General features: G+C 39.9%; 1 protein-coding gene across 1 annotated transcript; it reads left to right on the forward strand.

Moving 5' to 3' along the window:
* The first annotated feature begins 24 nt into the window (after positions 1–24).
* dcaf13 (ddb1 and cul4 associated factor 13) lies at positions 25–25,725 on the forward strand. Its single transcript, XM_088600860.1, has 11 exons — positions 25–218; positions 3,437–3,636; positions 5,776–5,883; positions 6,268–6,357; positions 7,117–7,272; positions 8,575–8,652; positions 8,761–8,843; positions 9,263–9,427; positions 12,371–12,506; positions 20,424–20,587; positions 25,452–25,725. The coding sequence occupies exons 1-11, from the start codon at positions 149–151 to the stop codon at positions 25,537–25,539; spliced, it is 1,338 nt and encodes a 445-aa protein (XP_088456986.1). The 5' UTR covers positions 25–148; the 3' UTR covers positions 25,540–25,725.
* Positions 25,726–27,384: the final 1,659 nt, after the last annotated feature.

Consider the following 27,384-nt stretch of genomic DNA (forward strand, 5'->3'; position numbering starts at 1 on the left):
GCTTCACATTACAGACCAAACACGTGATAATACGGATGTGACCCTTGACCTTTCACACGTGTTCATGATGGAGTAATGTGTATCTTTACTTTAAGTTTCGTTCGTAAAAAACGGGAGAGTTCATGTTAATCGCACATCACCTACCAAAATGAAGGTCAAAGTACTAAGCAGAAACCCAGATGATTATATTCGAGAAACAAAGAAGGATATACAGAGAGGTAAGGGCACGTTTTCTGTTTTGCAACTCGCGTTGACTGTTTTCTTTTCCACCCACAAAACCATGTAAGTCCATGTGTGTACGGCGTAGACATACTGTAATAGCGTTATCCCTATCGACTTGCCAAATGTACAGTAATGCGTGTAAAGTAAATACAGTCGAAAAATTAAAAAATAAATGATAAAAGTGAGGGAGGTGCAAATCAGAATTACAGTGCTTGTGCGGGGCAAATTAGAAACATCATCGACCGATAAACAACGTGCAAGTAAGAAATCGTTGAATATTAGTGTAAAAAGTAATTTTTTAGTAGTAAATATTCGCGAGAGTATGATGGAGACCACTAGTGCCGTCTGATCTAATGAGGATGATCAGTTCCGAATTTAATGGGCACTTCATGCCAGATTCACAGACTAAAATACAGTAAAAAGGAGCGTTAAGCAGTGTGACACTTAAATAAGCCACCTGAGATGCTGGGTCACAGGAGTAAGAAAAACAACGATCATAACAGCGCTTTTCGTTATTTCATTAGCAATCAGCTCAATGTTCGAAACATTGTGCTACTACGAACTTGGTTTATCCAAGATCCACGTTTTAATAACAATCTTGACTGAACGGTTTATAGTAATTTTGTCCCGAGTTACGGGATATTTGGCGATTCGTACGAACGTAACAGTCACCGAAAAACCATTTTTCATCGACACTGTATCCAGGGCAGTACGTGAACAGCCATTTGTAAAGTTGAGTTGCAGTTGCAAGAAAAAGTTTGTGAACCCTTTGGAATTACCTGCATTTCTGCATTAATAATTACTCATACAAATGTGGTCTGATCTTCAACTGAGTCAGAATAATGGACAAACACAATCTGCTTAAACGAATAACACAAACAATTGTACTTCTTGTCAATATTGAACACATCGTTTAAACATTCACACTCCAGCCTGGAAAAAGTACAGTATGTGAACCCTTGTATTTAGTAACTGGTAGAACCTCTTTTAGCAGCAGTAATCTTAACCAAACGTTTCCTGTAGCTGCTGATTAGATTTGCACTGTTAGGAATGGTCTAAAATTCCTCCTTACAAAACTGTTTCAGTTCATTGATATTTCTGGGATTCCTTGTGTGAACAGCTCTCTTCAGGTTATGCCACAGCATCTCAATTGGGTTGAGGTCTGGACTCAGACTTGGCCATTCCAGAACACAAATGTTCTTCTGTTTAAGCCATTCTGTTGTTACTTTACTCCTAGGTTTCAGGTCCTTGTCTTGTTGCATCACCCAGCTTCTATTAAAGAACAAGTAATAGGTTTATTCCACGCTGAAAAGAGAAGAAAGAAAACATTTCGGCCGTGGAGCCTTCTTCAGGTGTCCAGGTGTTCTCTTTTCAGCATGGAATAAACCTATTACTTGTTCCTTTGCAGCCTTAGCATGCTGAAGCAGCTACAACTTCTATTAAGCTTCAGGTGACAGACCGCTACACCGATATTCTCCTCTAAAATTTCTTGATACAAGTTTGAATTCATTGTTCCCTCTATGATAAGCTGTTCAACCAAACAGCCCCAAACCATGATACTTCCTCCACCATGCTTCACAGTTGGGATGAGGTTTTGGAATGCAGTGCAGTGCTCCCCCCCTCCAAACAAACATAGCATTGCGCTTTCTGCCAAAGAGCACAATTTGTCTCATCCATCCACGGAATATTGTCACAGAAGCGTTGTGGAACATCCAGGTGGTCTTTTGCAAACTTGAGACGTGCAGCAATGTTTTTTTAGCAAGCAGTGGTTTCCTCTGTGGCATCCTTTTATTAACACCATTCTTGTTCAGCGTTTTTCTTATAGTGGACACATGAACAGAGGCTTTGGCAAGATCAAGAGACTTCTGCAGGTCCTTTGCCATTACCCTGGGGTTCTTTTTCACCTCCTTCAGCATTGCAGGATGCACTCTTGCCGTGATCTTTGCAGGACGCCCACTCCTACTGAATTTCCTCCATTTGTACACAGTTTGTCTTACTGTGGATTGATGAACATCCAGGCCTTTAGAAATGCTTTTGTAGCCTTTTCTAGTGTTATGCATCTCTACAATTCTTCTTTCAAGGTCCTCTGATATTTCTTTTGATCAGGGCATGGTTCATATGAACAGCTCTTTCTTGAGAAGAGCAGACTGTCAATAACCAACCTTTCTGTGCCTTTTTTTATAGGGCAAGGCACCTCCAATCTCATCTCATTGATTGGAACACCTGACTCCAATTAGCTTTTGGAGAAGTCATTAGCCTAGAGGTTCACATACGTTTTTCAACCTAGACTGTGAATGTTTAAATGATGTGTTCAGTACTGACAAGAAGAAGTACAATTGTTTGTGTGTTATTAGTTTAAGCAGATTGTGTTTGTCTATTATTGTGACTGAGGTTGAAGATGAGACCACATTTTTATGAGTAATTAACGCAGAAATCCAGGTAATTCCAAAGGGTTCACAAATGTTTTCTTGCGACTGCAATTTCAGAATACCCAATTCATTTTGCTTTTGTTTCTGCACACATTACATGATCTTAGTTCTGCTGAATCAATTTCTTTGTAGTAAGTGCTCTTTTCGACATCGAGACTGTTCAGATTATTGTCATCTGCACTTGTGCAATGAAATGCTTATTTGCATGTATGCTCCAATACAGAGACATTAAGGAAACACCAAAAACGTAAACACAGAACAGCAGCAGCAGCAACAATGAGTTAAATAACATACAACTTAAAAACAAATATCAGTGTGAGCCAGTGGTAGGGGTAGAGTTCAGTAATCTGACAGCCTGTGGGAAGAAACTGTCTCTGAATCATGAAGATCGTGCCTTTATGCTCCTGTAAAGGTTACCAGAAAAATGAGAAACCAGGATGATTAACGATACTTCCAGCCTTCCTGAGACAGTGAGTTGTAAAAATGTCCCAAATAGAGGGGAGCTGCACCCCAGTGATAGACTGGGCTGACCTGATCACCCCCTGTAACGCTTTCCGGTCAGACAACTACCCGCTGCCAAACCACACTGTAATCCCACATGTGATCACTCTCTCAGTAGCGCACCTGTAAAATAGACCAACTGTTTTCAGCTGTCTGAGGAAGTAGACTACTCTCTTGGCCAGTTTTGTTAAGGGTCCTTTTGCAAACAGGCAACATACAGGGCTGTGGGTAAAATCTGATTTAAGTGTCAATTAGTACTCTTTATTTCTGCCATTCTCCTGCAGTGCCAAGGAACTATGACCCATCTCTCCACCCTTTTGAAGTCCCGAGAGAATACAGCCGAGCTCTGAATGCAGTCAAGCTGGAGCGAGTGTTTGCTAAACCTTTCCTGGCTTCCCTGGATGGGCACAGGGATGGGGTGAACTGCATGGCCAAACACCCCCAGAGCCTGTCCTCTCTGCTTTCAGGAGCCTGTGATGGAGAGGTAAGTGCTGAGTGCGACAGGATGTTCATTTGACTAAAGGGAACCCATGAGATCCTTGTGACTTGCTTCAGGCATTGTAAGGGTGGGTGAAAATGTGGACATGTTAAGATGCAGGCTTTTTGGTTGTCTGTATGTTTTTACAAAGAGGACGTCAATAATAAATATGTGACCAGCAAGTATTCCTACTATTCTCTATGAGTTTGGTTGAATGGTTCTTGAAGGAATGCTATTCAAAAATGCTGTCTGCAGTAATATTAAGGCAGCATTGCAAATACATTACTTATTATATTTTTTGGTTCTGGTGGTTCTTTTCAGCTTCATTTATTGATGTTTACTTTGTTGTATATGAGCAATATAGAGGCTTCCTTGTATTAAAACAGTCATCGATTAAAATGCTCCTGAAGTTTTATTTTACAGGTAAATGGTTGAAAGAATATAACAACCTCAGTACGGCTGCTTTAAAATGTGAGCGACCTTTGAAGCGCATCTCATTTGTACGATAAAGGATGGTATTTCGTTTTATTTAACCTTATCAAATTAATCTTGTCTTCAAATATCAATAAAACGAAATCTCCAGTCATGCAAGTGAACCTCGATAAAGCTGGAACTCTTGTGGCTTTATCGTGTTCAATTACCTAGACAATAGCAATGGGAGTTTGGATTAAGGGAGAGATGCGTTCACTTCTGGTGATGGTTATAGCGGTAGCATTTTTAATAGGGAGGACAAGACATCTTGTTCCTCAATATTACCATTCCTACTGGGAAATTCCCACATTTTTCCTGGCCCGCCAAGGAAGATAAGCAAGTCCTTTGTCCTTTGTCAAGAATAAGCCCAAAAGCACTGCGATGAAACCTCAGTTCTGCTGCTTGTAGCCACTACTTTTTACTTACTCAGACTTCATGACCACAATTGAGGACAGGGACATAGAGAGCAAGGTCTGAGAATTCAGCTCCTGCTTCCTCATCATCGACCAACATTGACCCTGCAACATTTGCCAACACCAGCAGTGTGACCTCGCTGTCCCTGTACCTGGAACTGCTCTATTAAACGCAAGACCTCTCCTCTGCCAGGAGAAAAGCTCTTCACATTCTTCTAGGAGAGAACAACCATGACGTCTCAAACCTCAAACCTGCAGCTTTACACTCAGCAGTGCCAAGCTAAGTGCATGTTGGAGATCAGTCAAGGGAGACGAGAAGGCATCATCACTACAAACGGCTGGATGCCAGCCCCAGGTCCCAGGACTGGATACTCTCTAACTCGGCTACGCCTTGATATCCTCTCCATGAAAATCATGAACAGGAGTGGTGATGGTGCACCCACCTTGAACGAAGTCGACTTATTGCGGACAACGCAGACACAGGTCTCACGAGTCCAAGAGGCAGAAGTGGCAGCACAAACTCCCACAAGACATCCTGAGGAATGTGCTCATGTGTCTTCGCTGGGTGTCTTCGCTGGGTCTAAAAAAACAGGGGAATTCTGGACTGGCAAAATCTCAAAAACTCAAAAACGTCTGTGTGAATGCAAGGAGCAGGTCAGTTATGCGACTCCTGGGATGAAATTCACATTGTTCATCCTCAGTCCCAAGGCTCACCTAATGGACAGAGTCCACGCTCCAGAGCTCTTGGCACAGGGAGTGTGATTCCCCCTATAGTTGGAACATGCGGCCTGGTCTTCCAGGAAGCACTGCCTGAGTCTGCCAGCCCTGAACTGGAGTTACCGGCTGGGAGCCCCTCCACTGCATGGAGGAGAGATGGACTGTATCTGGTTGGCACCATTGCCACCTCTTTCACCAGCTCAGGCTCCTTCCCCGCCAGAGATTGAACATAGTAGCAGTGCGATGTTTGTGTCTGCCACTTTCTTGGTTTCTGAAAGGATTTCTGGGTATTAAAATAAAATTCCCATTTCTCCTGTCCAGGTTTTTTTTATAGTAATATATGTGTTTGTGTATTTTTCTTCAGTCATCTTGTTACAGAATGAGGTAGCATCTTGAAAGTATGGTTGTTTAAGAATTCTTCATAACACGTGGGCTTTTGCCAAATGTGAATGACAATTAACAAACAATTGCCTTTTCTGTACTTACATTTTCTATATAGAGAAACAGTAGGTTTTTGGTTTCATCTTACGATTTGTGTCAACAGGTAAAAATTTGGAACTTGACCAAGCGCGAGTGTGTCCGTACTTTGCAAGCACACGAAGGCTTTGTGAGAGGGATGTGTGTACGGTTCTGCGGTACTTCATTCTTCACAGTAAGTCAGTAAAAAACAATCAAATTACCAGTTATTTTTTCTGCACTCACCTGGTTTGGAAAGACCAGTTATATGTTTTTTTTTTTACATCTCGACTCTAAAGGGGCTAAAAACCTGCAGCCGCATACGGGAGAATGAGGAGGTGTAGACCAACTCCCATGACCCACCCACCTTTGCGACACTTATATTTTGAACACATAGCATTTTTAAAAAATGTTCTCTAATCACTTGGATCAGACGGCACCCCGATTTCATTGTCGTCATTTCTTTTTGACGTTTGTGGTATATTGTAACAAAAAATCTACAGACTACAGAAAGTTAGAAAGGTCTCTTTAGGATGATGAATGAAGCTGACTTTTGGGTTGTTCTTCTAATGAACTGCAGACCGGCGATGACAAGACCATCAAGCAATGGGATATGAACGGACCTGGATATGGGGAAGAAGAGGAGCCTCTTAACACTATTCTTGGCAAGGTATGATCTTTATTCCATGATGCAGGTGTTTGAAGTGTCTGCATTATCCTGTATTCTTAAGTATTTTGAGTTTGTGAACATTTATGGCTTAAGGGTACATGATTGCCCCTCAGATACTGAAACTATTACTGATCTAGTAGTACAGGAGTTAGTACTTCCCGTCTTTATATCCTCGAGGCAAGAAAACCCAACTCTGTGACTCTCTTAACAGAATGTGCCATACTTTTAAAATGCTTTTAAACGTTTATATGCAATAAATGATGCTGGAAAATAAAATGCACAGCCTTTTCAACATGTAATTTTTCTTCTTACGAATTAATTGGCCTTAATCTTTCTACTTTTTTCGTACCCATCTGCCATTTGTACTTCTGTACTAATTGTATGAAGCATCGCTTAATTTTTTTCATTTTGATTTTCCTGCTCACTAAAGCTCTTCCCGGTTTTGAATAATCTTGAAAAAATTGAAAAAGCAGGCTCTAAATGCAAAGTACAATCAATACATCTACATCAATAAAATGTTTGAATCAAACATGGAGTAATCCCTGATTGTTACCCCCACAAAAAATGAAGTAATGTATTTACATCCCACAAATGTTTTTTCAGTTCATTTCCTTTACTTTTAGCATTGTTCCTTTGATTTACTGTAAAGATAACAAGCAAAGTATCTTGTCTGGCACATGCCGGAAATGCTATTCTGACTGTATTGGATAGCCTTTAATTTGACTACATGATGAGCCAGGCTTGCTGTTGCTTTCCCAGTCAGTGTACACGGGAATTGACCATCATTGGAAGGAGGGAACCTTTGCCACGTGTGGCCAACAGGTGGACATCTGGGATGAGCAGAGAACTAGCCCCATCCGCAGTTTCTCCTGGGGTGTGGATAGTATCATCAGTGTCCGCTTCAACCCTGTGGAGGTAAGGACAGGAGTGACGTTAAATCCTTTGTCATTAGACTGAGTGAGTAAGTGGGGAGAAAAATAACAAAACACAGATGGTATAACATAAGAGTAATACCATTTTATGATATTACTTTTTAATATATTCAGAACTCCATGAAACTACTAGTGTGCTATATTGAAGAAGACAGCCTCCATGAGCTAATATGTTACTTTGTGAAATACGGCTTGTAATTCTGAAAGCTCTTGAATTGCTTAACTCCAAATTTGGCAGGTAATTGTTCAGATATCAGCACAGATAAAATATGTTGAAATAAGAAACTCTTGAAATTTGGTGTTTTTAATCGCCTTCAGTCTTGCTTTGCACATTCAGATCACAGGTTGTATACATAAACTTTATGCAATATGAGGTATATAAACATAAAGGACGTCTAGTTTGTTCTTCTTGATATGTATGCTGAATTGCACCTGCTGGGATATCCAAAACTCCACTCTAGGTCTCTTGGGCATCAATTCAGTTGCATAGCTAGCAATGCTGTATAACTATCGAAGAATTCCTGTATAAAACATACTTTAAAAGAACTGGATCTGCCTCTGATGCAGGTTTTATTATAATATTACGATTTGTGTAATTTAAAGTTCTCTGTCTGCACGAAGCAGTTTGTGATCAAAAGCTCCAGAGGACACATTTATCACTTCTGTGAAAAAAAATAATTTTAAGAATGTCTATACAGTAAAATAGCTGTAACAGTTTTCTGTCCGATTGTGTTTTGAAGTATATATTGTTCAGTAAAAATAAAATTGTGAATGGTAGAAATGACCACACATTTGTCCTGGACTGGGAATATGAACACATTATATTGAAGGTTTATGCATCCTTCATTTATGAAATATACAAGACCCCTCCTCCTTTTTATTCGAATTTATCAGTTCACATTACTTGTTCTCTGAGTAAAAAGGGGATATTTTTATTCAGAAAACTCCCAACTTAATGTTTTTTTTTTTGTATAGGTTAGAATTATGTGCAGGATAATGGATTAATGAGCAGCTGAAGACGGTAAAATGTTCAAACAAAGCTCATACCCTATTTTTGCTTTGACACGTAAGGACATAAGAGGACATTTAAGGAGATCCAAACAAGATGAAGCCATTTGGTTTGCAGTTCGTAGTGAATTAATCCAAGGATCTCGCCCAGACATTTATTGACAGAATTTTGGGGCATCTTCTCTTAAGTGTTTTACGTCTTTAGCATTTATGTTTTACATATTTCTTTCTGCGTTTTTGTGATTCTGGGTTTAATGGCTTCAACATCCTCTTGCAGCCTGAACTTCTTGCGAGCTGTGTTTCTAACCGGAGCATCGTGCTGTACGACATGAGGCAGGCGACTCCGCTGAAGAAGGTGATTAAGAAGGGCCCAGAGCCTCTGCTTTTTCATCGCTACAAGCAAAGTTGGCAATCTCAGACATGTCTGCGTGTGGTATTGATACAGTGTGCTGTTACTCTTTAGGTCATAATGAAAATGCGGAGCAATGCTTTGTGTTGGAATCCAATGGAAGCCTTTATGTTTACATGCGCGAATGAAGACTACAAGTGAGTGGATCGATGTGTTGTCTTCAATTGGGAATTGTTGCCCTGTTTTGAAAACTTTCTATTGTTGTTTTTAGCAAGAAAAGAATGCAAAGCCCTTATTAGCAGATGTGTAAGTAGTTATCTTTTAGCATGTATAGCTTAATTGTAACATGTGGCTTTTGTTTAATTAAGTGAATTTGTTCCTAATTGTGCCTTCAGATACCAAAAGATATAACAACCTTTATTTTATCTAGTGAATTTAAAACCCTTACCTCAGAGTTTCTAATTGTTAACCAGTGTGTAGTTGATTTGTAGTACTTCCCAGAGCTATGGCCTGCTGGACTCTCAGAGGGACTAGATTGGATTGCCATCAGATGGAATAATTTGCTCTGTCTCGGAGTGTGCGTGGACTAAAACCATAACTTGCTTTTCCCTCACAGCTTGTACACCTTTGACATGCGACGTCTGGACTCACCCGTCATGGTGCACATGGACCACGTGTCGGCAGTCCTGGATCTTGATTATTCCCCGACCGGGAAGGAGTTTGTCTCCGCCAGTTTTGATAAATCCATCCGCATTTTCCCAGCGGACTCGGGGCACAGCAGGTCGGTCTCCGCCTGCCTTTTCATGGTCTTTGTCCTCCCCACCCCCCTCACCCCACTTCTCTCATGAGCACATTTGATCAAGCAGGACACAGGTAGCTGTCTGTCAGTGCCGGTCACCGCTACTGGTGAGCTTCCAGCGTGCAAGGAGGTGGTCACTTTTCAGTGCATCTTCACCGTGAGCTGCTTGAACAGCATGCTGTTAACTGTTAACATGCTGTTAACCTTTTTTGAATAACGTGCTGGAAAAAAATTGAAGTCAGAACAATTTAGGGACTCTGGATAGCCTGGATGTTGTTAGAATTGAAACATTTATGAAGATGTATACTGTGCATCTGTGGATAATATTATGAATTTACCTTTGTGTTAGGGGATTTTTGAGAATTTTAGTGTTTTTTTTGTACTTTCTATTTGTCCGATACAGAAGCCACTGGTTTCCAGGCCGGGTCTTTTGGAGTCAGTGTGTCTCTGTTTTTTGTTTCAGCCAAATTCTTAAAGGCTTACAGGCTTCCTGATTTTACTTTTCTGTTTGGGCCATATATTTTAAATGCTTTCCACTCTTGTAAGATCGGAAGAGATTTGTAATGATGTCATCCAAGTGCCAATGTCTGAGTGTCATACTTTGGTGGTGGTGGAGGGGAGTCCCCATTACCTGTAAAGCGCTTTGAGTGGAGTGTCCAGAAAAGCGCTATATAAGTGTAAGCAATTATTATTATTATTATTATACTTGCCTTTTGTAAGCGTAGTTCTTGAAATGGAATTGTTGTGCCCTGGCACAAGGAACAGAATTTCACTGGGGAGTGTTTCATGCCTTGTCTTCCCCCTGCGTCTGTTCATCATCAATCCATCATCTATTAAGAGCTGCTTAGCCAGAAATAAGGGCAAAGGTTAAGAAGAGTCCGCTTAATGTCCGGGATGCCGGAGTTATTGGAAACAGTGCCGTTAAACTAGGGCATGTTTGGAACTCGACACTGAGCGCAGAAATAAGTTTAAACACGCAGATCAATTAAAGCGATCAATTAGCACTGGGATTTTAGAGCTCAGTTGGAGCGAAAATTAGAAGACAGTGGTCCCTCGGGGTCAGGATTGGGGAATCACTGATCTGTGCAATGAAAAGCTGCCATCGAGAGGAGGATTTGGACTTTGTCATTGGCAGACTATTTATTCTTGGTGTTGCTTATTAAATTAAAATAGGTCCGGCTTTTCTATAGCTGTATTAAAAACCAGCACCAGTGCAGTTTGTACAGAAGGCCGGAGTTGGCGAACGCAGGAATAGATCGTACTGATACAGTGACAGTCTTGTATTTGTTTTTCTAAGAAGGTATTGTCTTGTGTTTTGCCAATATCATAATTTAAATTATTACTGTCAACAGAATTAACCAGTAAGTCTTTGTTTAAATATTCAGTGTCAGAAATTTGATGTGGTATACTCTCCACTTTGCCATTAAACCCCTTCCTCTGTATTGTTTTCTGAATTTCTTAAATGTTTGATGCTGCCCAATGTTCCCTAATATGCCTAATAGGTATTGCTTAAAACTGACACAAAACTTTTTAAATTAAACCGGTTAAAAGTTTCTGAGAAGTCTTTTCTTAGAAATGCAAATAAAAATCTTATGTGATTATCACATTATTGGCATTCTGAGGTAAAAATCATTGTCTGTATTGCTAATTGCCATACTTGGGTAATATAAAAATATTTTGTCCTGAGACCTCAGGGATGCAAATTTGTTCTCTCATTCAGTCAAACTACACCTAATTTGTTTAAAAGGATGCAGTGATTATTTAGAAGAGGATAGCAAATAGCAGAATAATCTGATAAAAAGGCTTTGAAAGTTTTAATGATGGCAGAAGAACTGTGATATGGATTAGAGATCAGTTCAGTGCTTACGAAGAATTAATTTAGCAATCTTCATGTAGTCCTACAGAAAATAATTGTTTAATGCAAGTGGTATTGATCCACGTGTTCATGGGAACAAGTCCCTTGTGTGGGGTTGTTAAATATTGATTTTGATGCAGTATTAAAATGTGTTTGGTCATGATTTAGCAGAATATTCCACAGTTTGCTGAACTTGGAATAACGTGTTTTATGAGGTCAGTGTAAATTGGGGCCTTGATTAGCAACTTTAAGATAACTGGATGCCAATTAGGATGACTGCTGAGCCCAGAAGAGAAATGATGAGTGAAGGAGACAGGGAGGATTAATATCAGTAGATGAATACTGTGCAATCATGCATTGCTCAAGCAATATTAGTCTGACCAGTTCTTCAGATGGGTCTACTGTAATGCAGAATGGTGTATGGTGGTATCTTTTTTTTTTTGGAATAAAAGAAAGATGTTGATTTCTGCTGTAATATTTACTTTCTATGTAAGAAGTGAAGTAAGTAAGTGAAGTACTTAGAATGTGATACTGTTCAGGTTTACCTTACACCTGGTAAAATGATCATTTAAGGTTCTTTATGATGTTGTTTTTAGTTTGGTCGTTGCAAAACATTTGTTTCTAGATTGGATTTCAAACGTTTAATCTGGCCTAAACATTTAAAGTAACCGTGACTTTGAAACCTTGCTTTGAATGTCACAGTCGTGTCCGGTTCTGTCTCGTTGCACGTTGTTTAACTCATGTAGTAAGTGATTACCTGTTGCTATCTGTGCTCAGCCCTGCTATGGAGTTAACACCTATTTTAGCAAATAAAACTTGCTTCCAACGGGAATATGATTGTCGAATGCTAGCTCGCGCTGTAACAGTTGAGGTGCTCCAGGTAGAGGGTTGAGCGTATTGTGCATTAGGTTTCGACCTCAGAGTAAGGCTGCTTTTATTTAAGTATGAGGACAAACTGCAGCAAGTCTGTGCAAGACGCCTTTTAATATGGTATTTTTAAGCCCCATGTGAAAGCACTCCTGTCTTTGCAACAAGGGCGGTGTCTTGACTGAGCTGTTTGTGTCTTCCAGGGAGGTTTACCATACAAAGCGCATGCAGCACGTTATCTGTGTGAAGTGGTCATCGGACAGCAAATACATTCTGAGCGGTTCAGACGAGATGAACATCCGTCTGTGGAAAGCTAATGCTTCAGAAAAACTTGGAGTGGTGAGTATTCAGTATTTCAAACTGTTATTTCATACCTTTTGGCTTCCATACTTTAAAGTCAGGTACCTCATTTTAGTGGATAAAATGACTTTTAGAGCCTGACCTTGCAGACATAGGGAAGTTTTTGGAGAATATAATAATGGGTTATTCTGGCCTAGTTTAATCTGAAATTGATCTTCTTTATGATGGTTAAAGACATCTATACATTAGAAGCTTCTGTCTGATTACGTTCAGTGAATCCAAATGCCTTCATCGATCTTCATCCAGTACCAACATCATTAACTTTTTGGACAGGCATTTTGACAAGTCAGAAGTCTTGATATTATCTCTCACAATAATGTTCATTAAAATTCCTGAATGCTCAAGTTCACATTTTTTGTAGTTTTCTTTGGTATACTTTAACATCAGTGCAGCATTAGATATAGATTTATACTGCACAGATATATAGGACACCACATAAATATCTGCGTATTGTCAGAGTGATTATTTATATCTTAAAATGGTTCATTATATGTATGATTTACAATAAAAAAGCAAACTCACAATTCACAAGGATCACCCTATTCCATAAATCAGTCTCCAGGGATTGATGCTTAATTTAATATGAAAAATAGATGCATCTTGGGCATTGTATTGGCCTGATGGTTAGTGCTACAGTCTCTCTGCTCTTTGGTACTGGGTTAGGTTCAGGTGTGGAGTTTGGTCACTTGGTATTCATGTGGGTCTCTCCGGTTCCTCTCACCTTCCAAAGACATGCTGACTAGGCCCACGTTGTCGCTGTGTGTGTGTGCAGCACACTCGGCCATTGTTTGCATTGTGACGACAGTGTAGATTTAGCACATGAAACCATTCAGGGCAAAGTGACTGAAGCCTCAGCTGCCGACCCCCCTTCCCCACAGCACGTTTATCTCTTCCACATGTCAGCACTACTAGGCGATGGTGATTTTTTATCTAGATAAAAGGAGTAAAGCAGTAAGTACATTACTGCAAATCTGGAGGGTTTTTTTAACACTTGGAAAAAACGCATGAAATTAACTTTACAGTGATTTCACAATGAAAAAGGCTAGTCCTGATGACAAAGAGTTTTAATCCGGAAATCTGATTGTAGTTAGTGTTTTTGATACTTGCATGGAGCCAGCAGTTTTTAAACGTGCATTGTGTGTGCTCACAATGAGTGTACCAGCTGCCACAGAGAGCTGCCCATTCGAGCCCTGTTGCTTTCCTTGTGAAGAAGCGATGTCCTCATGGTTATCCACATGTGTCAGGCTGCTTCCTGCCCTGCGTTCCCCAGTGTGGGCTTTTTTATGGGCAGTCTGGCTGAATGCCTACACGACTTCTATGGAAAAGAATGCATATGTGCCAGAAACTCCAGCAAAATACTGTGATTGATCACGGCAGGTATCACTTTGATGGGAATGTTTCTGTTAAAAAATCTTACAGTGATTAATGTCCGGTATTAGCAACAGCCTGGTGCTTCAAAAAGAAAATCTCTAACTACAATACTAATAGAGGTGAAACCGCATGAGTAGATGTTGTGTGACAATATCACACTCAGTGAACGGGTGACATTCTAGAGGGAACATCCTTAAGTCTGGTGCTTTTCAACCTCATGCTTCACAGATGTGCAGTAATTCAGACAGATGTCCACCAGGGGAGCACATGAGTAAGATCAGTGCAAATTTCCTGTGACCTCGGGAATGAGGACCTCAAATAGTCTACTATGGAGATTTTGCTTTTTTTTTCCAGGAGTGAATAGCCTTAAATTAGGCCCACAGCCAGAAAAGTCTGGTTTTGGATGACAGTGTTGTGATATAGAGATTGTATTGTCTTGCTTTGTTGGTGTCTTCACTCTGTTTCATGCGCTCCCCAGCTGACATTTTTACAAGATCATAACTGGAGAATACGCTACGAGCAATAGAATTAACAGAATTGAAAAGGCATTTTTTAACCTTCCTATTATTTTGCATTAATACGAAGTAGTCATGGAATGAAGACTGGAGTTGGCTCTTATGTTTGGCGTTAATGCAGAGAGTATACAAGTTGTCTGGAACCTCCTCAGCCCAAAAGGTGGAAGGGAAGTTTGTGAAATATTGTAAACATGGAAAGGTTTATTTAAATACTTCAAATTGTACTTCAGCCTAATCTAAACTGTAAGCATTGCTGCTGGACTCTGAAATGCTTTTTATGCTCTTGATTTAACTCAATATTGGGTGAGGGCCCTACTTTTGGCATGTGTTTTACTGTAAGTATATAGGACGAGATTTATTTGCAGGCCTTGCACTTAAAGTGATCAGCTGAGGGCTGCACCAATCAGCAGTTTTAATTGTCCAATCACTTAAAGCAGACCCTGTGAAATAATGACGCATTAAAAATCAAATTGTTCTGCATTTAGTGAGGGGTATTTAATTAAACAAGAAATGCTGAATCAATTCTCTGTCTGTTCTCGATAACTAACTGTGTGGTTGGATCAAGACGGTGGTTATGCGTGTGAGTCTTGTGGAGTGACCGCTTGAAATCAATGAAAACCCAGTGTCATTAACACCCTGGTGATGGAAATCCATGTCACAGATTGCTCTGGGACTTTTACAGACAGGAATTTGTTTTTAGGCCTGAAACACAGGGGACGTTATAACGATGGCCATATTTATGGTTCTGAATAGCTATCAAACATGGCAGATTTACATTGTCATATTTACATGGTGACAATTTCATGACCTTTGCTACCATATTTACATTACGTGGAAGAATATTATTTTTGTTAGGTACACAATTTTAGTTTACTTTTTTCCAGAATTTTAGGTGTTTTAGTTATCTAACCTTTAATTGAATTATCTTTTTAAAGAATTTGAAGAGGTGGATGACTTTTGCATTTATCCCATGTTGCTTCTGTTGTCCATAGATGCAGGGTTAAGTTTTGCTATGTACATAAATAGCTTAAATAGCTTGTGAACCAGGGGAGTCTTCGGGGTGTCTGTAAGTCAGGGCTCTCTCAATGGTTCACATGCTCATAGCTTTAGTTCCATTGAATTCCCTAATTAGTCTAATTTAGTTCATAAGTCGAACTCGCCACATCTTTCCAGGTCTCACAATTCTTTATAGATGCTGCAATTCAAATGAGATCTCTCTTCCAAAACTGCAAAAGACTGTGAAAATGTAAACTTTTTCCAATCAATTAGCTGCAGTCATTGAGACGTTCTGCTGGAGCACTGTAGCTCAGAAGGCCTGTGTGAGGTTTTGGCACAAGACAGGAAACTTGTGCTGCCCCTGGTTTCCACCCATGAGAATTCAGAGGTGTGCGTCACATCTGAAACCATTTGTCACGTTTCATTGCTGTTAGAATATGCCTTTAATTAGTAGTTTTATGACATAGAAAAGAGCAGTACATAGACACAGTGTTTCATTTAAGCAAAAGAGAATTTAACATGCATTCCAAAAATGGGTATTGTGACATTATCTATTTAGAACAGGGAATTGTTGAGACCTCTGTAAGTAGTGGAGTAACGTTATTAAGACTTTGCCAGGATATGCTGTAGTTATGACACCTGAAGAAGGCTCCAGAGCCGAGTTGTGTTTCTGTTCTTCTCTTTTTAGCATGGAATAAACCTTTACTTGTTCCTATGCTGTAGATTATCATTTGTAACTGCCTCTACAGCATCTTCAGGAATAAGGCCAAAATTTGTTTTGGTAAAAATACGTAATTTTAAAACTTTTTAAATTTTGTATTCAGTTTCTTTGTGGACTTTGAACATTAGTCCTTCAATATTATTTTTATAAAAAAAACAGTTTGTTCAGCTATTGGAAAACACCAGTGAGCTTAAAAGCTGAATTGACTTCAATTCTCCTCCCCACTGATAGCTGGTGTGTGGGGAGTGTACTGGCACACTTTGGCTGCCATCGCATCATCCAGATTGGGGCTATATACTGGTGGTGATGGAGGGGAGTCCCCATTACCTGTAAAGCACTTCAAGTGGAGTGTCCAGAAAAAAACACTATATCAGTGTATTCTTAGTAATATTTAAAACTTTATACATTGTTCCCAATCTATGAATAATACAAATTCAACTGTTTCATCAGTTTAATCAGCCTAGTTCAGTCCAGTGTCCTAAAACTAGTAGCTGATTATAGAAATGTTTCTGGTTCTAGAAACCCTTTCAAATTTGTTTTCCTCTGTGATGCTAGTTTTTTTTAAAATAGCTCTTAATATGTAAAAATACAGAATATGATTTTTATAGTAGTTCAGGTGGGTAGCTGCGTCAGCATGCATAGGCTGCAAAGGAACAAGTAATAGTTTTATTCCATACTGAAAAGAGAAGAGAGAAAACACAACGTTTCGGCTGTGGAGCCTTCTTCAGGTGTGATTTTTATGTTCAATTTGTTTTTTCAGGGAAAAGAAAGAATATTACATGGTAATTTTTTGTTATCATTTGGATTTGGATCTCCACATATTCGGTGAAACAAACATCCTACTTCATAGGAAGATTTTTCAGTGCTGGAATGTCTGCATACACCAGTGTCCCAGGATCCTCCTTGTCTTCCTTTTACCGGCCTAAAAAGCTGAAAAGAATTTCATAAATTACTTTTAACAAGCTCCTGTTTTGTCTAGGGAAGCAGTGTGGTTGGGCGTACTCAGCAGCAATTTGCTTTTCTTAAATTGAATTTAAGAAAATCATTGCCTTTAATTAAAATAAAAGCCCTTTAAGGGGGAGTACTTCAGCAGTCTCTTGCAGTGTAAGGCAGGGAGGCCTAGCGATTTATTAGAACAGGAGGAGCTATCAAAGTGATCTTACTAAAGTGAGCCTGACTGCAAGAAAAGAGGTTTTATTTATTAACATTAATGGATGTGGAATCTGTTCATTGTTGAGGTGTAGAAGCAAAAGCAATCATTTAATTAGAGGGAAATGATAACTCCTTTTTCATTTTGACCGTTCACAATTTCATGCACAGTGTGGTTTCTAAATATTATATTGCTCTTCATGTTGTCCGTTCATTTGCTTGTTTTTTTTTCTAAGACTGCTTTAAAGTTCCACATCACGTTGAAATTTAAATATTTTCTTACAGAATGTAGCATAGAATAATTCCTTACACTTTTATAGCGCTTTTCTGGACACTCCACTCAAAGCACTTTACAGGTAATGGGGACCCCTCCAACACCACCAGTGTGTAGCCCCACCCCTATGATGCGACAGCAGCCATAGTGTGCCAGTACGCTCACCACACACCAGCTATCAGTGAGGAGGAGAAAAGAGTGATGAAGCCAATTCAGAGATGGGTATTATTATGAGACCATAACTGGTAAAGGCCAGGGGGAAATTTGGCCAGGGCACCAGGGGTAACACCCGTACTGTTTTAGAGAAACACACTGGGATTTTTAACTACCAAAGAGACTCAGGACCTTGGTTTTATGTCTCATCAGAAGGGCAGAGTGCCTTTATACAGTATAGTGTCTCATTTGCTATACTGGGGCATTAGGACCCTCGCAGACTGCAGAGTGAGTGCCCCCTGTTGGTCCCACTAACACCTCTGCCAGCAGCAACCTTAGTTGTCCCTGAAGGTCTTCCACAATTGTGTGCTGGTTTGAATGTTTTACTCACCATTCAAATGTAAGTAGCTTCTTTTGGACCTAGCCTGATTTAAACAAGAAATGGCAAAGGTAAGGGTCACAATTTTTGAAATGAGTGATGTTTTTCACTTTAGCTTTCCCTCCCTCTTGGATTTTAAATAGTGATGATGAGGATTTTTATTTCCTCCGTTGCAAAGGATGTAAATGAACCACGTATGTCTGGAAAATGACGCGATTGTATGAAATCACTTTGCTTGTTCAGTGAAGTTTTATCTCCCTTATGGTCTTGCTGGAGTAGTTTGATTTGGGGTAGATAGATTCTTTAAAAATCCAGTGCATTTTTGAAAAGTAACTTTAAAAAGTTTAAATTATTTTCAACAGGTTCAAAAAATAAATGCAGTTGTTGCAGTACCTAGTTATCTGATCAAACTTAAGGCATAATCCAAGGCATAAGGGATAAAATCATTTATCCTATGAGAAACATTTTAGGTCAGGAGTAGTAAGCAGGTCTAGTTGTAATGTGTCCGTAATGTTTAAGGTGGCAGTAGTACATTTAAGTGGAGAAACGTGTGGCCAGTATGATCTCTGCAGTAAGCAAAAACTGTATACACTACCTGACACTTCTGTTTTGAACCTGAAAATGATCTTAGATTTATTATGCCTGTACCCTTAAGCGTCAACAATAATTTAATCTTAGTGAAGACAGTCCTTCTTTACTTTTTGCAGTACTCAAAGTTCCTGATGTTTTTGTTTTGAAAGTTTAGAAATGTTGCTGTGGAGATTGAATGTACTGTATTTGGAAAAAATCAATGTTATCCTCATCAGCACGCATTTATGTATAAATTTCGGAGTAAAGCAATGCTGAAATCACGCCTTAATCAATATGGTAAATAGCGTATCAGAAGTACACATCTAAAATATTTCTTGCTCAAATGAACAATTTAGAACACGGGGCACTAGTGCTGGAATGGTGTTATTCCATTTGCAGCTTCAGGATTCTCAGATACAATGTTTGGGTTTTGCACCATCCTAAACCATATAATGCAAATTTGCATCATGCATCATACTAATGTAAGCTCTCAAAGGGGACCTCTATTAAAACTCATTAACTTCAACGTGTTAACATTTATGATACAATTATGATATGATATTTTATTTTCCTGTTGTGTTTTTTTAGCTGTAGAAATCAAATAATTGTATCTATGTGTACTATGTGTATCCTGAGAAGCACTACACTAATATAATAATGACAAAATGAAACTACAGCTACAGTAACCAGTAGATATTGGAATCTTGCTGTTGAGATGTTTGATCATCAATGGCACTGAGGAGCGTTGCTTGAACACTATAGTCCAGTCATTGGTGGCTTGAGCCTGGACTAATCCATGGGATTGAGTCTACACAGGATTCTTCAGGCAGCAGTGCACTGCCAGAGCACCTCTGAGGCTGGGAGGGTTTAAATCTGTCTGGGTGTTTTCTGTGTGCTGCTCAGCAGTAATCTCTTATCAGGCTTGACAAAAAGCCAGTGATAGCTCTATAACTGCTCTTTCCAATGCTAGGTCTGCTGGATGTGCTGTGGAGCTCACAATGTCAGATAAATAGACAAATTAGCAGTCACAGTACTGTTCAGATTTCTGAGGATACTTGTGTTCCATGTGTACAAATACATGGATTGTAGTGGTATGTCATGTTGGCTGACAATGGGCAATTCCAAATTTAGGAGTATATAAGTTGTTACAAAGCGTAACAGTAGATTTCTCCTACACATCCATAGAGGTAGGATTTTACAGTACAGTTACAGATCAATTTAAAAGAACAAGGAACCAAACTCGCTACTCTGACATTCCTGCCGGTCAGAGGCATTCATCTTTTGACATGCTGCAAGTGCATGACAGGAGAGTTACCAACAATTGGAATAGTGGCATATCTCTCGCTGACATCACTGCAAGTGTGCCAACACCAGGTAAGTCATAAGAGTCAACGGTGATCTGGAAAGCTAGAAGACCCCGGTTGACAAAGCTTACCTTAACTTTGTGTTACTCTGTCAGTTGTGCACTGCTATTTGGAAAGTCCTGGTAACAGCTGATCTGTGACTCAGTGACTCAGTAGAATACAGTTGTGAGAGGAATAGTGGGTGGGGGTTTAACAGCACTGTTGTAATTGGAAAATTCCAGCAGCAGTCAAGTTCAGGAAGTGGGGGTTCTTGTGGCAAACAGACGGAGAGACAAATTCTTGGGAACTCCTCCGAAATTTTGGTGGGATAAAAATGTTTTTACAGCGATTTGCGTCATGGTCAAAGATGTGCACCTCACCGGGGAATTAAGCGGTAACGGTTTTTGTGTCCCGCTTTGATTCAGCTTGCTCCTCGGGAAAAAGCCGCACTGAACTACAACCAGAAGCTGAAGGAGAAGTTCCAGCACCACCCCAAAATCCAGCGCATTGCTCGTCACCGTCACCTGCCCAAAACCATCTTCAGCCAAATCAAGGAGCTGCGGATCATGAGGAACGCTCAACGCAGAAAGTAAGTGTTATAGCTTTCTTAATTAACATCCCATCATCATCATTTCAGGCATAGTTACACATCCTCCTCTCTAGGCTAGCAAATCAGAATGTCAGAATCCATCTTAAGGTTTAATGTTATCTACTGTTTGCGTCAGAGCTGCGCTGGCTTCAAAGCAAGCATACATGTGCATATGAAAGAGGAGAAAATCAACACTGATTAAAAGCCTGCTCAGATAATTTAATTCTGTTTTCAAACTATTTTTTGAATGAACAATTTTCAGTCTGTCTGATGTCTGCAAGAATGGAATCCTGTGGGACAAATGGAAAGCATAGCTGCAGGAGGCAATAACTCTAGCTGCTCCGAGGGGTTTATTCATACAGAGTTTCCAAATCTGATACTCTGGGCTTACTAGAACATATAGGGGGAGAGGTGACATTGAAGATTACCTTTAAACAGGCTTCTTCCAATAAAGAGCTGGATGATCCACATCCATGTTTAAAAAAGACTTCTCCCCCCATCAGTGCAATCCCATATCCCTTTGGGTTGACTTGAGCAGAGGAACAGTTTGTATAACCTTCACCGCATTACAACCAATGTAGTGGAGAAACTATACTGTAAAAAAGGTGCCGTCCTTCGAGTGAGAACCAAGGTCCTGACTCTCCTTGGTCAATAAAAATCCCAGGATGTTTCTTGAAAAGATTAGGGGTGTTAACCCTGGTGTCCTGGCCTTATTTCTCCAATGGCCTTTACCAGTCATGGCCTCTTAATAATAATCCCTGTCTATGAATTGACTTCATCACTCTGTTCTTCTCCGCACTGATAGCTGATGTGTGGTGAGCGTACTGGCTCAGTTTGGCTGCCATCATATCATCCTGGTGGGGCTGCACATTGTTGTTTGTGGAGGGGAGTCCCCATTACCTGTAAAGCACTTGGAGGGAAGTGCCCAGAAAAGCACTATATAATTGTAAGGAATTATTATTAATTATTATAAGAAAAGAGGAAACCATTCAGCCAATCTATAACCTTTGGTGGTTAGTATGTGATTGGTCCATACCACCACGAAAGGTGTTCACTGGGTCAGCTGTGATTTAGTAACTCAGCTATCAGCATGCTAACCCTGAATGCCCTCCATGCATACAGATCATTTTCATTCTGATGGTGACTTTCTGATGCACAGGTTTTTTTTTTTTCCTTTTGAAGCCATCAGTGTCTGAAAATTATCCCATGGATGTACCACACAGGGGTACTGATCTGGAAATTGTGGTCCACCTACTGACCCACCAGCACTACTTACAGCAGAAATCTCATTTTCTTTGGAGCTCTCCCATCCCTGACGCAGTCTTGCTTAGCTTCTGACTGTAAGAATAAACTGTAAAAAATGGGAACACAATTAAGAAATATCAGAAGCTAAACATCCTGCGTGATTATTAATGTATTACAAATTTTGCAAAAATTATTAAGAATTTTTTTTAATATGAATGGTGCAGTAAACCTGCTGCCACTTAAAAAAAAAAAATAAGACTGAAGTCGTTCCTTTCAGTATTGGCTGCATTTGATAGATTTTCAACCCTGGCAGTTATTTTCAAACCTTATCGTAAACAAGAAAGTTTATTTCCTATTGATGTGTTACAAATACTGGGCTTCCTTATGATAACCTGGAACCACTTTAAATCCAGTGCCACTCCAATAGACGTTACAGCCATCTTTAGATATTTGCAGATGGCTAGATTTGTGTGTTGCGTGGGCATGTGCGAATGCTGCGTGGGTGTAGCATCCGGAGATCCTCCTGTGCGTGAATTGTGCTAAGAGTGGCTTGCTTTTGCAGTGCAGCTATGACGGCTGTGCTGAAGTGGCCATGCTTCATGATGACTTAGAGTAGGGTCACCCTGAGACGCCATTAGGTCTCCGAGCCACCCAGGAGTGCAGGATGTAAATGGAACGAGTGCGCCGAGTGCCAAGTTGAATACAAAAGAGCTGTTTAGCAGTTAAGAGTTACATTGTAAATTGACTCTACACTGGCTTTCCTCCCGTTTTGTGAGCATAAATGGGGCTAAATACAGAGCTCCCTTACAAAGCGTTCGTTTGGATCAAGTGGTGGCACATCTCCGTTTCCACTCTGCGAGTGCTGTGGCTGCGTTTCGCTGGCTCCTAGAGAAGCCTACTCGAGCTGAGGGAAGTGGGGCTGCTCTGTCCTTTCACAATGGGGGAAGCACACCTCCACCTCTTGTCTTTTTATGGGGGCGCACACCTGATCATCGTCATATTGCAGTTAAACTTTTTCCGAACATAGCAGCAGACGAATTGTTTTCGGTAGCTGTGCTTGCATAATCCAATGCAGCTTTCCTGTCTCCTCTGCACACTGTAGTTAACTAAACTAGTTTCGGGTTCCATTGTGCCTCATGCAGCAAACTCAGGCAAGCACTGGACACGAAGTCATGCTTCCCTGTAAAATGTATGTCATGGGAAGATGTGTATTTCTCAAATGAAGCAGCAAGGTGTAATCATATAAACCCTGTTAAATAATTGGTTTTTCATTCTTCTTTACCTTTTTTGACAAATGAGCCTCTATGTTTTTATTACTTTCATAGCCAGCAGCTATATCACCCTGCAGCTCACAACTGGCAAACCAGGTGTGAGCCTGGCCAGTACCTGGATGGGAGACCTCCTGGGAAAGCTAAGGTTGCTGCTGGAAGAGGTGTTAGTGGCGCCAGTAGGGGGTGCTCGCTCTGCAGTCTGCATGGGTCCTAATGCCTAGTGTGGCGAACGGGACACTATACTGTAAAATGGCACTGTCCTTCGGATGAGACGTAAAACCAAGGTCCCGACTCTTCCTGGTTGTTAAAAGTCTCAGTGTGTTTCTCAAGAAAGAGTAGGGGTGCTGCACTGGTGTCCCGGCCAAATCTCCGATTTGCCTTTACCAATCATAGCCTCCTATTAATCCCCATGTATGAACTGGCTTCATCACTCTGTTCTCCTCCCCACTGATAGCTGGTGTGTGAGGAGCGTACTGGAGCACTTTGGCTGCTGTCGCATCATCCTGGTGGGGGCTGCGCGTTTGTGGTGGTGGTGGTGGAGGGGAGTCTGCATTACCTGTAAAGCACTTTGAGTGGAGTGTACATAAAATGCTATATGCAATATTTTATTGCCAAGTGTAGGGAATTACTTGTAGTTATTTTTGAACATATACAGATGTCTGCTATGTTTACCAGTGGGGCTGGCTGAGTTTGAGCTTCCTTACAGAGGTGTGGTGAAGATGTTGCTTACGATTCAAAAGAGCTCAGATGAACGCTGTGATCTTGATATTTTTTTAGTAATCGGGACAGTTTTTTTTTTCAGCCAGTAAGTACAATATGTTATTTTTTTGGCCTAGGTCATGAATGCTAAACACGTTATTTTGATTGTCAGCATTTTATTACTGCAGCATCAATATTAGTACACTATTTTGCTGCTTTAGTGCTGTGTACAGAAAATAATGGGTAGTGCAGAAATGCATTAAGGTGATAAGCTAACTTTGATTGTAGTTCAATATTACAACAATATTGAATGTAGTAATACGCAATGTTAGCGTATCTCAGTATTGATTAAAAGATGAAATGTAATTTATGCTGGGTGACCCTGCACCCTTCTCACCTCGTTTAGTTGTCTTGATCTTTAGAACAAACAGGGAATTCAGCTCACCTTTGTTTTTTTGGTTGTTTTTTGGGGGGGTGTTGTACAGAAAACTTACACAGGCATCACATTACTAAATCATGATTTTACCCCTCTCTTGATCAGTAAAGGAGACAAGGACAGTCCAGAGCATACTGTATATATAGGGTCAACCAATGTTTTAGTACAGCTCATTCTTTTCACATAAACAGTGCCAGAGAAAAAATAATTTGCATGTCTCCAACTATACCAGCTACTCGGGTATAGTTGGTGTTTTTGTTTACTACACTGAAAGAAGGGACCCAAATTGGTAGGGAATTCCTGAAGGTGGGGACAACAGATGTAAAGAAACAACCACCAAGATTTATATAGTCTTCAAGATCTTGGAAGATCTTAAGTTGTCATTAGGAGGTTGGTATGTCAGCAGAAGACTTTAGAAACAGCATAATATTTGACAGTGGAATATGGCCCGTTGGGCAGTAATAATTGTGATAATTGCTTTTGGACAGGATTCTGCCAACGTATGTGCCAGCTGTAGACCATGGGTTGCACATGCTGTAACACCAATGAAGAGCAAGTTGCTGTATCACTGATAATAGGAAACAAAAGCATAGCAAAAAATCTCTCCATCAGATAAGAAAAGATATGGTTGAGGGTCTGTCAGTACTTGGAGGTGGTAAATGGATGATTTTACTGCACAATGGATGGAGTCAAAAGCTGAGTCTGCAAAAAGAACACCAAGATTTGCGTATGTTTTTCCTATAAAAGCGTCCCTGTATCACCATGGTCCTTCTGATCTTTCACCAGTTTCACACTGGAAACGTGCAGATGGGTGTCTCCTGCAAGCTCAGACTTGCCAGAGATGAAGAGTCTGTTTTTCCCAGTTTCATCTAACAGTGAGCCCTCTGATTGAAGAACAGTACTTCTGTAGAGCACTATCCCATTGAATACAACCTGAACACATTTGTTTTATAAAGAAGAGTGTTCTCTGTGCGTCGCGTGTCATCACTGAGCTCTTTGGCTCTTTAAAGGAACGACTGGATAAGATCCTTACATCATTTAGCTACTGTCTTACGATAAGAGCATTGTGAACCAGCTTTCTTGCCTTGACTATGTTACAAGATTGGCTCTGTGGTTCATTTAGAACAAGTATCTTGTAAATGGCAGAATGTTTGACTGTGCTGTAGATACAAGTTGCTCTCGTCATAAGTTGTCACTTTTGTTTTCTTTCTAGGCTAATGAATGTTCGCAAGCACAGCAAGTCTGGTTCTGTGCCTGTGATGACGGAAAGAAAGAAACACATGGTGGCTGTCGTGGAATAGCTGAGGACAACCAGCGATGGGACTAAAATCTACCATTCCTACCAAGGACCCAATGAATCCCAGCTCATTTTCTCCTTTACAAAAGCTGAAAAACAAGATATTCCATTGCTCCACAATGTAGACTTTTTTTGATTCACAGTTCTGTTTAGTACCTTTAAAATAAACCTGTCTCCCATGTCTTCAGTATTTATTTTTAAAACCTGCTTTGTTTTTCAGAATATAAGAAAAGGTACAAATGAGAAGAGGCCTGTTATCTTAACCAATTTTCAGTCCAAACATGCTAATTCTTCCATGAATACAGACCAGCTCTAATCTGATAAGAAATCTTTAATAAGGAACTTTATCAAAACCTTCTGAAAATCTAAATATACTATATCAAATGCTTGATGTGTCTCCATTATTATCACTGCTTGTTAAAAGAAGTCTAACAAGTTAATTTAGGCAAGACCTTAACAAGTTTAATTTAAATGGAGCAAGACCTACCTTTTCTACTTCCATGTTGATGATGACCTAGGGTCTTGAAATGTTCATTTAGTACCCCAGTCTCCTTTCTTTATTTAGAAATCTCCCTTTATCTTTGATGCCTTCAACATAATCAATTACTGTTTTTTGGATGTTGTAATACTGAGAACCATTCTATTATTACTTCATTCACTCCATTATAGTATTCCTCTGATCATTGTCTGAAGTATTTTATTTTCCTGTTTTTTTTCCCCCAAATTCCCTCTTTTAAACATCTGGACCACAGCTATCCATCCTTTGGTTTACATACTGTTGTAAATCTGTTCTGTTCTTCAGGCAGAATATCTTTAAACTATTGTCATCACCTCTTCACGGATTCCATGTCTATCCTGTCCTGTTCTGCTCCTCTTAAACTCTGTTGCCTTTCTTCAAAATCTGCTTTCCTAAAATTGTAAATTTGATTTGGAGTAAAGTGTTGAGGTTCAAAGTATATTTCAAAGCACACTGTGTTACGTTCGCAGTTGTTTAATGGTTCTCTCTTCTATGTTTTTCCACTCTCTTGATTGCTTGAGAAGACCGTCATTCCCTTTTGCAGGTAATGCAATCTTAATCATGTTAACCATTTCAGTTTTGGCTGTTGACATTCCTATTGAGTTTTCCCAGTCTATGTGAGAAAAGTTAGTCTCCCATTATAACCACTTCTTCCTTTGCATATACTTAATTGTGTATCATTGACATAGAATTAATATGTGTATATGGTGGTCTTTAGCATACTCCTGACACTGTATCTTCCGGATGGTTTTTTTATAAGTATGATCCACATAGTTTCTTAGACCCTTGATGTCTGTAGCCTACACTTGTGAGCCTCTATAGTTTTTGGCAATGTAGTCCCACACCTCTTCCAGTTCCATCTTTCAGGCCTCTCCTGAGCACCCCCAAACCAATAATGTTGTATTTATCTCTATCATTCTCCATTAGTCAAGTCTCTTTTATTACTAAGTTATATTATAATAGCCTGCTAAAGTAATAGCTTCTATATTATGCATTTATAAGATATTAACAATTAAGTACCTGGTCTAAGGTTCTCTTTGTCTTTATCCCTAATGCTTCTTCCTTTTAGTTTTTCATTGGCTTCTACTCCGTTCCTATTCTAGTTTATATGTTTTTAGTACTTCTCTGTGATTGGTTGTTTTAGGACTAGTGGTGCCCGTCTTTATTTAGATGACCAGCAGATGTGTACTGGGCGATGACTGGAAGCCATCGAGTATGTAATTCCCCAGTCTTCAGGTTTGGTAAATTCAACTAATCGCAAAGGATACAACTTCATTCAGTGCCACCAGTAAAGCAAGTAACCCAAACTTAACCATTAGCGAAACTATCAGG

This window comes from Lepisosteus platostomus, chromosome 12, assembly GCF_059453375.1.
Source record: "Lepisosteus platostomus isolate fLepPlt1 chromosome 12, fLepPlt1.hap1, whole genome shotgun sequence".
NCBI classification, from domain to species: domain Eukaryota; kingdom Metazoa; phylum Chordata; class Actinopteri; order Semionotiformes; family Lepisosteidae; genus Lepisosteus; species Lepisosteus platostomus.